The sequence below is a fragment of the Mytilus californianus genome, unplaced genomic scaffold, assembly GCF_021869535.1.
Source record: "Mytilus californianus isolate M0D057914Y unplaced genomic scaffold, xbMytCali1.0.p SCAF_1, whole genome shotgun sequence".
Classification (NCBI taxonomy): domain Eukaryota; kingdom Metazoa; phylum Mollusca; class Bivalvia; order Mytilida; family Mytilidae; genus Mytilus; species Mytilus californianus.
This window is the reverse complement of record NW_026262581.1, coordinates 74,408,895-74,423,835: the sequence shown is the minus strand read 5'-3', so window position 1 is coordinate 74,423,835 and position 14,941 is coordinate 74,408,895. Positions and strand designations below refer to the sequence as shown.

The following is a 14,941-nucleotide window of genomic DNA, read 5'->3' as shown; positions in this document are numbered from 1 at the left end:
CAGCTCTAGTATGCTTGGATCAAATTACTACAAACCTAAACCTGTTGCTGAGATTGGTGGATGAAACTAGCTTTTGATTTTGAAAATTGTCTGGTCTGTCATTCCAGAGTTATGGGACTTTGAACAGTCATATTTTACACAATATTTATATGCCAAAGCGTATTCTCATGCATGCTTATTTACAGAGCCATTTTATTTGCTTCTAATTAAATGCCTTATATATATTCCATTTATTCTTGCAATAAATTTAATATGCACAAATAGGGTGTATCATGCGCTCTTGTCCCAAATGCTTATTTTTCATATGTTTATATAATAATTTTGGCCTGAAGGAAGGGTGAATATCTAAAATTTTCAACCTTAAAAGGTTATTTCTCAGAGGGTGGAGTCAGAAATAACTTTTTAGGTTTGACAATTTTGGATATGAACTGCTTCTAAGGGACCAGGATAGTTTAATTATACCAAACTAACAGTAGGATGGCTTTTCAAACCAATGAAAATACATGTACCTGTTAAAGAAGCTCCTGCACATGCCTTACTGTAGTAAGGGATTGTCAACACACTTAGTCCGAGAATTGTTTTGTGTCTTAAAATTCCTTATATCATGTATATGTACAACAAAGGCTCTTTCTTTATGATATTGATGACCCTGAAAAGGGCTGTTTGTGAAAGCTATCATATTCACTATATATATAAATGAATTTCCAATACTTGTTTCGTCATCTCTCAATTGACCTCTTACCTAGCCATTGTCATTGCCATTGTGCTAACATACCTTAGTCAGTGACATCATTTTGATAACTTGTGTATAAAGCTAGAGGCAGAAAGGGTAAATCATCGGTGAATAAAAGGGTTATTCATCGCACATTGTTAATTTTAGTGTTATTCACCATTTTTTGCATTTAAATGAAAATTAACCCAATTATTTCATGTCACACAATAGAATTGTTCTCTGAACTATAAAAAAACTGCAATTTGTAGTCTAAACAATTGCTCTGCATTGGATTACTTTCCATCAAGGGAAATAACTTTTATCATATTATACCTGAAACAGAATGATTCATGATTGAATTAATCTAAAGATGACTTGTACCTATCGAGGAATGAAACTGAAAGTGGTATTTGGGTGGCCAGAAACTATTAAACAATTTGAACATAGATTTAGCATGTGTATACATGATTTGCTGTTTTATTTCACAGGTTCTTGATGGTTATAATAACATTAACGGTTTTAAAGTCATCTGGTCTATTATGTTAAGCACTTTACACAATCATTGCGCAACTGAACAAACAGTTAAAAAAGAGCATTTGCACGATTTGCAAATGGAAGCTTTCAGATTTTGTTTGGGACTTTATAAGATGTAAATTACTTTATGTACATTTTGATTTCATTGTGAATTTTAAAACTAATAAATTTTTAAAGAGTAATTGTCATGGTAATTTTAAAGAAAACTGTAAAAATGTTAATAGAAATAGATTTCCTAAATCATCAGCTGAATCTTTACAAGAAAATGGTTTTATTGAATTTCGTAAAGTTTGAATGTCTCATACGAAACAGGTGCAGTGCAATTTTAGCAACAATTTAGACAAAGTACTGGATGTTAAGCAAGCAACAATCAATCAATCAATTAGAGGGGCCTTCAATTCTGTATTCTTTAATTTTTTCAAGCCATTTTTCTGTATTCTTTTACAATTTTGCGCATTATGCTCTACCGGTAATCTTTATTTTTTTTGCCTAATTTCTCTATTCTTGATTTTTTAGTCCATTTTTCTGTAATATTGACCCATTTTTCTCGATTCTGCAAACCCAACCCCGACCCTCATGTATTCCCTAAAAATGTTTGAATTAGCCTATTAGGTAGTGTACCTTCTTCCTAAGCTCATTTAGATATGAACTTACATATATCCCCCCAAAAAATTGATTTTCTAATTCATCAGCTTATTTGAATAAGCCTGTGTGGTAATGATTTGGGATGAAAGGAGAAATTATTTCTATATAACTCTGCAGTTTAAATTGAATTTCACAGATAATGGTATATTGATTAAAATTGGATAATTATACTGGTATACTGGATAAATGAATAAGATTTAGAAACCATTCTGAAGGCTTTTTAGAAAAATCAATCATACCAGTAAACCATTTGTCAGTTATAAGGATTATAAATTAATCACAGTTGTTTAAGTAGAAGCCATCTGGATGTGCAAATCAACAATGATAGCTTGAAGTATCTGCACAGAAGTACTATATTGTAAACAATGTTAACCACTTCCTTCTATAAACAAAATCAGCAGACAATCATGTAATTTGGTATCAAGGATTCAACATAGTTTGTGTAAGACTTAAAAATTGGTTTTATTAATTATTGTGTTTTTTTTGTATAGGAATAATTTCAGCACTTAGTAGTTTTAATTTTAATTTTTAAAAATTCATTTTTGCTAAATTTTGGCTTCTTTATTTTCATTCAACCCCCTTTAAATTAGTTAGTATATATCTCTTATTTGAAAAAAATTAGGTATTTCTATTTAACAAGACCTTTAGTTTTAACATAACATTATAAACAGAAAAGTATTGAGTTATTTCCCTTTATAGGTAAATATTGTTCAGGTCTGTTAAAGCAAATCAGAAATTTGAATGTTTTGTCATAATAAAACAATAAAAAAAAAACTGGTTTTGGGCGTAAAGTAAAAGGAAAGGTTGAGTAAAAGCAAAATGGTAGGTACATTGTTACTGAAACTTAGCCAACAATTCTGGACCCCCTTGAAATGCGCATCTGGTGCAGAAAAATTGGTACCATTTATGTTATTATAGTAATATAGACCCATGTTTGATGTGTTTGCTTTTTATACAACCGCAAAAAATTTTTGTGGTCGTATATTGGTATCACGTCGTTGTCGTCGTCGTTGTCGTCGTCATTGTCGTCGTCCGAAGACACTTGGTTTCCATACAATAACTTTAGTGTAAGTAAATAGAAATCTATGAAATTTAAACACAGGGTTTATAACCACAAAAGGAAGGTTGGGATTGATTTTGGTGGTTATTATCCTAACAGTTTAGGAATTAGGGGCCAAAAAGAGGCCCAAATAAGCATCTATTTAGTTTCCAGACAATAACTTGTGTTTAAGTGTATGGATCTCTGAAATTATACACCAGTTTCTATACCACAAAGGGATGGTTAGGATTAGCTTTGGGGGGTTTTGGCTCAAACCGTTTAGGAATTAGGGGCAAAAAAGGGGTAAAAACAAGGATTTCCTGGTTAATGTACAATTAAGAAAATTTAAAAGCAGTGTAAGGGAGGTAATCCAAACACAAACAATGTTTTAAATTATGTATAAAGGAATGTTGTATTGTCTTGAGGTGATTAGCTGTCAATTTACTTTAAGCAGTTACTATTAAATTTATGATGATTAAGGAATATTGATTTTAGCCATGGTTATGTATGTCATTTTCTATTTTAAGACTTTTATAATGTACATGTATTTAAATGGGTAATTATGGTTGCAAACTCCAATGGAAATTTGAATTGAGATTATGACCATATCTTGAGGGAAAGAATTTTTTGTTTGGAAAAAGGGTGGGGGAGGTGAAAAAAAGGGGGGGAGGGGGGTAAAAAAGAAATTGTGGGAGGGGGACAATTTTTTCTCATTTCAGATTTTAGAAATTAAAAGAAAATTTCTTCATATATTTTTTTTTTTGCAAAAAAAAGGGGGGGATAAAAATATTAAAAAAAAAAGGGGGGTAAATTTTTTTGTGTTTTTGTTTGGGGGGGGGGGGGGGGTTGGAAAAAGGGTGGGGGAGGTGAAAAAAAGGGGGGGGGGGGTAAAAAAGAAATTGTGGGAGGTTGACAGTTTTTTCTCATTTCAGATTTCAGAAATTAAAAAAGAAAATTTCTTCATATTAAATTTAAATTTTTTTTTTTTTTGAGGGGGGTCATTATGCAACAGCATAGTGTATTGCACAAAATCGAAAAAAAAAAGGGGGGGTGTAATTTTTTTTATTTTTTGGAAGGGGCAATTCGCAACAGCATAGTGTATTGCACAAAAGCAAAAAATTGAGTGTAAATTCAAATCCTATAACCAATTCTAAGTTCTCAATGGTTTTGTTATAAAGAAATGTTGTATTCTTTTGAGGTGATTAGCTGTCAATTTATTTTTAGACCTTATATTAAATGCTGATGAAGGAATTTATTTTTAGATATCACTATTAAATTTTGCTGATCAAGGTTTTCTATTTTTAGCCATGACTATGATGTCATTTTCTATTTAATACTTTAATGATGTATTTAAATTTTCTATTCAATACTTTAATGATGTATTTAAATGGGTTTGGTTTATTTTTTGCATTAGAGTTACAAATTCTGAAACTGTGGTTACTCAGTCTAAATTTTGTTAAGGTTCTTCTGCTGTTCATTTTTTTTATATATTAAAGATTGAAAGCAAATTTAAATTTAAAATATGCGCTTAATTTTCCATTATCTTTTGAATAGCAATTTATATAAGACTGCAAAATTTAGTATGGGTTCATATAGTGCTATGATGTCGTCATCGTTTGCATCGTCGTCAACTGAAAACACATTTGATTTCCGAACAAAAACTTTAGTTTAAGTGAATGGATCTCTATAAAATTTTTTAAGAAGGTTCAATACCATAAAAGGAAGATTGGGATTTATTTGGCAGATGATTGTCCCAACTGTTTATGAATGAGGAGCCCAAAAGGGACACAAAACAAGCATTTTTCTACTTTCAGGATAATAACTTGAGTGTAAGTATTTCAATTGCTCTGAAATTGTACCACAATGTTTAATACCACAAGTACAAGGTTGGGATTCATTTTGGGGGTTATGGTGCCAACAGATTAGGAATTAAGTGCCAAAAAGGGGCCTAAAACAAGCATTTTTGTAGCTTCCAGACAATAGCTTGTGTGTAAGTGTATGGATCTCTCTGACATTGTACATCAAGGTTCCATATCACAAAGGGAAGGCTGGGATTGAGTTTGCGGGTAATTGCCCTAAACATGCAGGAATTAAGTGCAAAAAAAAGCCAAAACAAACATTTATAAAGTTTCCAGACAATAACTTATGTTTTAAGTGTATGGATCTCTCTAATATTGTACTACAAGGTTCCATACTACAAAGGAAAGACTGAGATTGAATTTGATGGTTAATGCTCCAAGGGGGATTCAAAAGGTTTGAAAAGGGGGGGGGGGGTTCCAATATTTTTTAATTGGTTCATATTTTTTTTTCAACATTTTTAAATTTCAAATTTTTGAAAAATTTCAAGAAGAAATCTTTAATTGCACAGTATTGCGCATTAGATTTGTAAAATCTTTGACCATTTATTTTGTGTCAGAAACCTATATTATGGCAAAAATTTGATCACAATCCAAATTCAGATAGTATCAAGCTTGAATATTGTGTCCAAAATTACCCAAACTGTTCAGGGTTCGACCACTGCGGTCGTATCAGGCTGCGCTCAGCGAAGCATTTTATTTAATTTGATTTCACTGATTTTAAATAGGGGGTCAATGAAATCAATTATTAAACCTATAAAAGAAAAAAATTCTATTTTTCATAATTATTGGTAGGTATTTTTTTGCATCCAGATTCTGTGTTAACAATAGTAGAAATTTCTGATGGTTTTGTAGCTCATTTATCTCTTTCTGATTGGATAATTATACACATTATACTGTAATAACCTGATTAGTTCTATGATATGATTAAAATATAATTGCTGCACAGTGAAAAAAAAAGATTCGATGTTTGCAGACTAATTATCGCTATCCTCTAACAAAAATAAATGGAAGAAATAATGTGTTTTTCTAATTAAAGAAATATGGAAGTAAACTAAATTCTGTTATAAAGAAATCCAAATGCATTTAAGAAAATTTTACAGATGCATTTTGATTGTTTAATAATTGTGAAAGAGCGGAATATTTCCAAGTATGAGGCTTTCAGATTCAAAACTTTTTAATTGTGAAAGAGTGGAATATTTTCAAGTATGAGGCTTTCAGACTCAAAAACTTTTAAGAAAAGATGATTGTACCTGACGAGGATTTTATTCATAAATTCCCTTAATTAATTATGAGGATTAGTAACTAGGACATTGAGGGTGTATGAAACTGATTCTGTGTTACAATCATCGTTTCTCATCGTGTTTATTTTTATTCAACTTCCTTAATTTCCAAAAACAACTTAACTGATAATCTATTGGAAACAGGAAGGCTTAAAATAAAAAAATGATAATTTAGAAATGGAGATCAAATGATGTCAAATAACTTAAACAAAAATGTTTTAAATTGAGAAAAAAATGAATTATTTTTGTAATAAAAAGTGTTTTGGTTATATTTTGCTTGAATTAAGAGGAAGAAAATTTAAGCATTCAAAGTGTGTTATGCAATAAAAAAAAAGATTATCACGTTTGATTCTTTGACTTTAAGCAAATTGTTGAATCAAAGCAAAATGTAAATGATTGGGATAATGGGCCAGGATTTATCTATATCTGATATATCTGATCTGGACATAGGACTTGTCAAACAATGTAAGTACTTAGTAATGATTTATGACATTTTTGTGACTTCATAGATTTGGTTAGTATACCTTATGTATGTTGCATTCATTATACCCTTAGCTACTAAGTTGCAGAGGAATATAGTTTTTGACCTTTTAGTGTGTCAGTCATTTTATTTCCTGATGGTAACTAATTTAATTTATATCAGATTGCAACCTTTCTTTGATATTTGGTCACATACAGAAAAAGACCCTATTAATTTTGAGGTCACTTTCTTTTAGGTGAAGGTCAAAGTTACTAAAAACAGACTAATTTTTGTGCAGGAAAGTGGTTTCCTGATGCTTACTCAAATACCTTTTAAATGATTTCAACCTTACTTTGATATATGGTCACATAATAGGACCGGAACATCCCTATTGATTTTGAGGTCACTACATCTAAAGTCAAGGTCAAAGTTACCAAAAATAAACTAAAACTTGTGCAGAAAGTATTTTTTGGATGCTAAATCATTTTTTTTTATTGGATTGCCACTTTACTTGTGTGTGTGTGTGGTCTCTTATTATGAGTGGAAGACCCTATTCATTTTGAGGTCACTACATCTAAGGTCAAAGAAATAGTTACAAAAAATAAACCAAAATGTGTGAAGGAATGTGGTTTCCTTGATGCTTCATCAAGTATTTAAAATCTGATTGCAACCTTACTGGGAAATGTGGTCACATCTAATTAGAGGAAAATTCCTGTTGATTTTGAAGTCACTAGGTCTTGGGTCAAGGTCAGTCAAAGATACCTAAAATAGATTGTTGTAAAACATAAATATTATTGTCTGAAATCATAATAATAGAGTCATACCTAAGAGTTAACAAAAATAAATATGCCAGCAGGTTACCAAAGGCTTTTGCTTTTTATATAGGGTCCTGGGGTATGTGAGCTTGCTCGCTTAAGGTTCTTTAGTTAAGATATATATCATGTCATGGTCAGTAATGTTATTTTCACCAATACTCCCTGTTTCCTACTTTTCCTTATTTATTTTACACTAGTTTCACTTTTATTTTACTTTTCTTACTAATTCAGTATGTTAACTTCATTTCTCTAAGTGATACAAGATTTATCTCCTATACTGAAGGAGCCATGCAGCTGCTAGTTAAATGGTTAATTTGACTGATTGCTAAAGAGCAGATCTTAACAAGTTAAAAACTACCAAATTGCATCTTCAAAAAAATGCTCTGCTTAGCAAATGGCTAATAACATGTTTCAATAAAAACAACAATAGCAACTTGTTTTCCTGCGGAATTTTACTTAAACAATATTGGACAGTACAACAGGCCACACCTGAGTATAGGCACAAAGTGTAGGTTGGATCAAGCCAGCTTTATATGTGCACAATAATGTTACATATAGAACAATAAAAATAATTTTCAAGACAGGGTTACTTTATCTCTCCTATTTAAACTGTTAATACAGTTATGTATTCTTTTTCTAACTATGTGGACCCCATGGATAACTGAAGTAGAGAAATATGATCACTTTTGGTCTTCTTCCGACAGGCACTAAAACACTTGCCAAAGTTGGGTGTTGGTTAGGCTGTTCAGAATGTATCAATTCACAGCCATGTCCAATCAGAATGGGGACGTTAAATCTGATGCCTTGTGTAGAAGAAGTGCTGCACGTTAAAAACCCCTACAACAACTCTTTGAGGGATGAGAATGCAAGGCTAAATTTCTATACCTTTTTAGCTCACCGGGCCTGAAGGGCCCCATGAGAGCTTATGCCATCACTTGGCTTCCGTCGTTGTCCGTTGTCTGTTGTCTTCGTCTGTCATCGTTGTCGTCTGTTGTCGTCTGTCATCGTCTGTTGTCGTTGTAAACTATTTCAAGAATCTTCTCCTCTGAAACTACTGGGCCAAATACCTTCAAACTTTAACTGAATGTTCCTTAGGGTATCTAGTTTATAAAGTTTATCCAAAGTTTTGATCCATCAACAAACATGGCTGCCATGGCTAAAAATAGAACATAGGGGTCAAATACAATTTTTGGCCAATATCTCAAAATTAAAGCATATAGAGCAAATCTGACAGGGTGAAAACGTCCAGTAGGTCAAGATCTATCAGCCCTGAAATTTTCAGACGAACCAAACAACCCATTGTTGGGTTGCTGCCACTACATTGGCAGTTTTAAGGTAATTTTGCAGTTTTTGGTTATTATCTTGAATATTATTGAAGATAAAGATAAACTGTAAACAGCAAAAATGTTCAGCAAAGTAAGATCTACAAAAAATTTGAATGACCAAAATTGTCAATTGACCCCTTAAGGAGTAATTGCCCTTTAAAGACAATTTTACACAATTTGTTCATCATGTTTGCTTACATTTAAAAATCTTTTCCTCTGAAACTACTGGGCCTAATACTTCTAAACTTTAATTGAATGTTCCTTAGCTTGGGTAACTGGTTTATAAGTTGTATCCGAAGTTTTTATCCATTAATAAACATGGCAGCCATGGCTAAAAATAGAACATAGGGGTCAAATGCAGTTTTTGGCTTTAATATCAAAAACTATAGCAATTAGAGTAGAAGTGACATGGAGTTAAAGTGATGAATAAGTCAAAATCTATCTGTTATCAGATTTTCAGACCAATTGGACCATCCATTGTAGGGTTATTGTCAGAAATAGTTTATTTTTATGAAATTTTAATGTTTTTGTACGACCGCAAAAATTTTTTGTGGTCGTATATTGGTATCACATCGTTGTCGTCGTCCGAAGACAGTTGGTTTCTGGACCATTTCTTTAATATAAGTGAATAGAAATCCATGAAATTTTAACACAAGGTTTATAACCACAAAAGGAAGGTTGGGATTGATTTTGGGGGTTATGGTCCCAACAGTTTAGGAATTAGGGGCCAAAAAAGGGGCCCAAATAAGCATTTTTGTTTCGCATTGACGGAGTCAAAAAGCAAGACATAGGTATGCTGTTTCCGGCGGCGACGGTGGCGTCAACAATGTATTAGTTTGTGATTAGGTCTAGTTCATGGTGAACCACTAGTGGTAGGTCAATGATATTTGGTATGTAGTTGTATTAGCATTGGCACATCTCATTACGATAGAGATTATTTGGCCCCCCCCCCTCAGTCAAGGTCTATTGACTTTGAAACTTTTCATAGTTTACATGTATTAGTTTGTGATTAGGTCAATTTATGGGGAACCACTAGTGGTAGGTCAATGATATTTGGTATGCAGTTGTATAAGCATTGGCATATCTCATTTCCATGGAGATTATTTGGCTCCGCCTCCTTAGTCATGGTCTATAGACTTTGAAAATTTTGCTAAGTTAACATGTATCAGTTTGTGATTAGGTCAGTTCAAGGGGAACCATTAGTGGTAGGCCAATGTTAATTGGTGTTCAGTTGTATAAGCATTAGCACATCTCATTTCCATGGAGAATATTTGGCCCCACCCCCTCAGTCATGGTCTTTTTACTTTGAAACTTTTGCTTAGTTTACATGTATTAGTTTGTGATTAGATCAGTTTAAGATGAACTGCTAATGTTAAGTCAATGATATTTGGTATGCAAATTTATTGGCATTTGCAAGTATCGTTTCCATGGAGATTATGTAGCCCCACCCCTGATCATGGTTCATTGACTTTGAAACTTTTACATAGTAGTTTACAAGTTAATGTTTGTGTTTAGGTTTGTTTAAAGGGAACGACTTATAACAAGTCAATGGTATTTGGTATGCAGTTGTATTAGCATTGGCACATCTCATTCCATGGAGATTGTTTAGCCATGTACCTTCAGTCATGGTTCATCGACTTTGAATATTTGTATTACTTACATGTTTAAGTATTGCTATTTTAATTTCAACATTTGCATTATCAAAATTACAAAAAGGCGAGACATATCTCTGTGATAACAGTTTATTGTAGTTTCCAGACAATAACTTGTGTTTTAGTGTATGAATATCTCTGAAATTATACCACAAGTTTCCATACCACAAAGGAATGGTTAGGATTTACTTTGGGGGGTTATGGCTCAAACCGTTTAGGAATTAGGGGTAAAAAAGGGGGAAAAACAAGGGTTTCTTGATTAATGGACAATTAATACAATTTTAAAGCAGTGTAAGGGAGGTAATCCAAATACATTTAAAGAACAATGTTGTGTATGTTTTAGATTACCTCCCTTACACTGCTTGTTAATTATGTATAAAGAAATAATGTATTGTCTCTAGGTGATTAGCTGTCAATTTATCTTTAGAAGTTACTATTAATTAATATCAATTGTAGCTTTGGTTATGTATCTCATTTTCTATTTTAAGACTTTTATGATGTATTTAAATGGGTAATTATGACCATATCTTGAGGGAAAGATTTTTTTTTGGAAAAAAAGGGAAAGGGGGGAGATGAAACAAAATTGGGGGGAAGGGGGGGGTTCAATATGCAACAGCATAGTGTATTGCACAAAAGCAAAAAAAAGTGGGTAAATTTTTTTTTTTGGGGGGGGTGGGTCAATTCGCAACAGCAAAGCGTCTTGCACAAAAGCAAAAAACAATATAAATTCAAAATTATATAACCAATTATAAGTTCTTTGACTACAGATATTCTGTGTCAGAAACCTATTATGTGTCAAATATTTAATTACAATCCAAATTCAGACATGTATCAAGCGCGAATATTGTGTCCATTTTTGCCCCAACTGTTCAGGGTTGGACCTTTGTGATCGTATCAAGCTGCGCTCATCGAAGCAATTTATTGGTTATTATCTTTAATATCATAATAGATAGAGAGAAAGTGTAAATTTCAAAAATGTTCAGCTAAGTAGGATCTACAAATAAGGCAAATGATCAAAATAGTCAATTGACTCCTTAATGAGTTATTGCCCTTGAAATGTTTATTTTTTACATTTTTTCTTGCAAGTCTGTTTCTTTTTCAAAAATCTTCTTCTCTGAAACTACTGGGCCAAATACTTCCAAATTTAAATGAATGTTCCTTAGGGTATCTAGTTGGTAAAGTGAATCCGAAACTTTGATCCATCAGTAAACATGGCTTATATTTCAAAAACTACAGCAGTTAGAGCAAAAGTGAAATGGAGTTAAAGTGATAAATGGGTCATGATCTATCTGTTATGAAATTTTCAGACAAGTTCAACAACCCATTGTTGGGTTACTGTTGGAAATAGTTTATTTTTATTAAATTTTACTGTTTTTGGTAATTATCTTTAATATTATAATAGATAGAGAGAATGTATAAAAAATGACAATAAATGTTCAACTAAGTAAGATCTACAAATAAGTCAACATGATCAAAATAGTCAATTCACCCTTTAAGGAGTTTATTGCCCTTAAAACGTTTTTTTTTACATTTTTTGTGAAGGTCTAATTACTTTTATAAAAATCTTCTTCTCTGAAACTACTTAGTCAAATACTTTAAAAATTTAATTGAATGTTCCTTAGGGTATCTTATTGTATTCAGGGATTTGATCCATTCAAAAACATGGCGGCAGTTTCTCAAAATAGAACATAGGGGTCAAACAAAGTTTTTGGCTTTCATCTCAAAAACTAAAGCAGTAAGAGCAAAACTGACATGGGTGAAAGTGTTAAACAGGTTTAGATCTACCTGTCAAGTAAAAGAGGGGCAACACGAACCCCACCAAAATCTGGGGGTGATATCAGGTGCTCTGGAAGGGTAAGCAGATCCTGCTCCACATCTTCAGACCAATAGGACAACTTATTGTTGGGTTACTGTCCAGAAATAGTTAATTTTTCAGAAATTTTACAGTTTTTGGTTATGTTTTATCTTTAATATTATTATAGAAAGAGAGAAAGTGTAAATGACAAAATTGTTCAGCAAAGTAAGATCTATAAATAAGTCAAATGCCTGAAACTGAAATTACAGGTGAGCGATATCAGGCTCTCATGAGCCTCTTGTTTTCAGTAGCATTCAAAATTTTCCCTTTATTCCACTTGACCCTCTATTGCAGGACCAACCTGTTGTAAATTATTCTTAATTTGTTTTCGTCTCGAACATGCATGACATATTTGCCACTGTACGTTAAGCGAACAACAATCAAGCAATCTAAATATGGGTCTCTATGAATAGTTGTCTCATTGGCAAAAATTTCCACATCTCCCAATTTATATATTAAAATATTCAATAGCAATAAGACCAACATTCATTTATCATTCTTATAAATATAAAATAAGTAGATGTTATGTAATAAATCAATATGACAGTTGATCATCACAGAAATTCTGGAGGTTACGTGACCTATAACAATGATCTCAAACAAACAAAATGTACTAAACTCTTAAGAAATATAGATTGAATTCATTGGAAAAGGTAATAGTTTTGTTTGTGAATGAACGAATGCTGCATGTTCTTTTTTATTTTTCTTTAAGATGAAGACCACATAATAGACATACAGCCTGATGAACATAATCCAAAATGGAAGGTCAACATTGTTATATCTCAGGATTTCTTGAAACCTTACATAAGGCTTCGCACACGAAAAGGAGAACCGTTAGTAAAGGTCAGGAATTCCATATCTCCTACCCTAGTAGACCTTACCGATTTTACAGAGTTATTCCTCGCAGGTAAGTTTGATGGCAATAAGAACTGAATTCAAATACTGAGATTTATTCATCTTGTTTGAAAGGAGTTGTCTGTAAGACTTACTTTCTGTAGGACAATCAAGGGGCAGATCAGTTTAAAGCTTTGCTTGATAACCATTTTCATTGGTCCAAAAAAAAGTCATCAAAGGCTGATAATTTAGTAAGACAGACTCACGTTTCGTCTACATCAGTGGCCCGAGAACACAGTTATTTCGTATTACATTTCTTTTAGACAATAAATTTGAATTAAAAAAATCGCACCTGCTCTATCTCAAAAAGATTTTTACAGTGTAGGGTACTGCTATTGGGACAAATAATATCATAGGTTGCACTTTGTAAATACAGCTGTTTCACAAACCACGCCTCTTTTTGGGAGATATGTAATATTCATAGATAGTTTTGTTTTGTTTACGTCCTGGTTCCCAGATATGATCTCTATGTATCTTCTCATAGCGACATAACTTGGGAATGTTACCAGTATAAATAAACATTAATAGCGGCCACCTTGAATTCTGAGGTAGACCCAAAGTGAAGGTAGGGGTAGTACAGAATTTTAGTATAAGTTTAAACTCTTAGAAGTTCAGGGCATATAAATGTTGAAAATATGCCGCACTGCCCTATATTTTGACCTTTGAAAAAAATTGTAGTGCATATGAGCTTTCCATTCTAGGATATAATTTTTTTCAAAACTTCATAGTAAAAGTGGTACAGTTTTAGCCGTAAAAGGAGTTCCTATGGGAAATTGCATTGTCTATATTTCAGAAATGCAACCTATAGAAAAGTCTACCAGCTCTAACTCAAAATATTGACAATTCTTTGTTAAGGGGGGGTCTAAAATTCAGTATAACAGCTTCAGACATACTAATTTGCGACCTTTTCTAACTGGACCAAATCACTACTTAACATAAAGATTCAGCACCCAATTTTTGTCTCGCCTTGACGAAGTCAAAAAGCGAGACATAGGTATGCTGTTTCCGGCGACAGCGGGGGCGGCGTCAACAATGTATTAGTTTGTGATTAGGTCTAGTTCATGGTGAAACACTAGTGGTAGGTCAATGATATTTGGTATGCAGTTGTATTAGCATTGGCATATCTCATTACCATGGAGATTATTTGGCCCCACTCCCTCAGTCAAGGTCTATTGACTTTGAAACTTTTCAGTTAACATGTATTAGTTTGTGATTAGGTCAATTTATGGGGAACCATCAGTGGTAGGTCAATGATATTTGGTATGCAGTTGTATAAGCATGGGCACATCTCATTTCCATGGAGAATATTTGGCCCCGCCCCCTCAGTCATGGTCTATTTACTTTGAAACTTTTGCTTAGTTTACATGTATTAGTTTGTGATTAGATCATTTTAAGATGAACTGCTAATGTTAAGTCATTGATATTTGGTATGCAAATTTATTGGCATTTGCAAGTATCGTTTCCATGGAGATTATGTAGCCCCACCCCTGATCATGGTTCATTGACTTTGAAACTTTTACATAGCAGTTTACAAGTTAATGTTTGTGTTTAGGTTTGTTTAAAGGGAACGACTTATAATAAGTCAATGGTATTTGGTATGCAGTTGTATTAGCATTGGCACATCTCATTCCATGGAGATTGTTTAGGCATGTACCTTCAGTCATGGTTCATCGACTTTGAATATTTGCATTACTTACATGTTAAAGTATTGCAATTTTAATTTCAACATTTGCATTATCAAAATTACAAAAAGGCGAGACATATCTCTGTGATAACAGTTTATTTTAACATATAATTTCACCCCCTTACTTAATATTTCATGCATAAAATATAAAGAAATAAATTTGGAAAGTGTATGAAAAAAATTTGCA

The 14,941-nt window shown here is 32.6% G+C and overlaps 1 protein-coding gene across 2 annotated transcripts in view; it reads left to right on the top strand.

Moving 5' to 3' along the window:
- Window positions 1-6,458: 6,458 nt before the first annotated feature.
- The window catches only part of LOC127723931 (FYVE, RhoGEF and PH domain-containing protein 4-like), a 74,888-nt gene continuing 66,405 nt past the window's right edge, over window positions 6,459-14,941 (top strand). For both annotated transcript variants that reach the window (XM_052230659.1, XM_052230651.1), the window contains exons 1-2: window positions 6,459-6,534; window positions 12,889-13,083. In XM_052230659.1, the coding sequence (XP_052086619.1) occupies window positions 6,462-6,534; window positions 12,889-13,083 (268 nt within the window). In that variant the 5' untranslated portion in view covers window positions 6,459-6,461. The remainder of the gene's footprint in view (window positions 6,535-12,888; window positions 13,084-14,941) is intronic.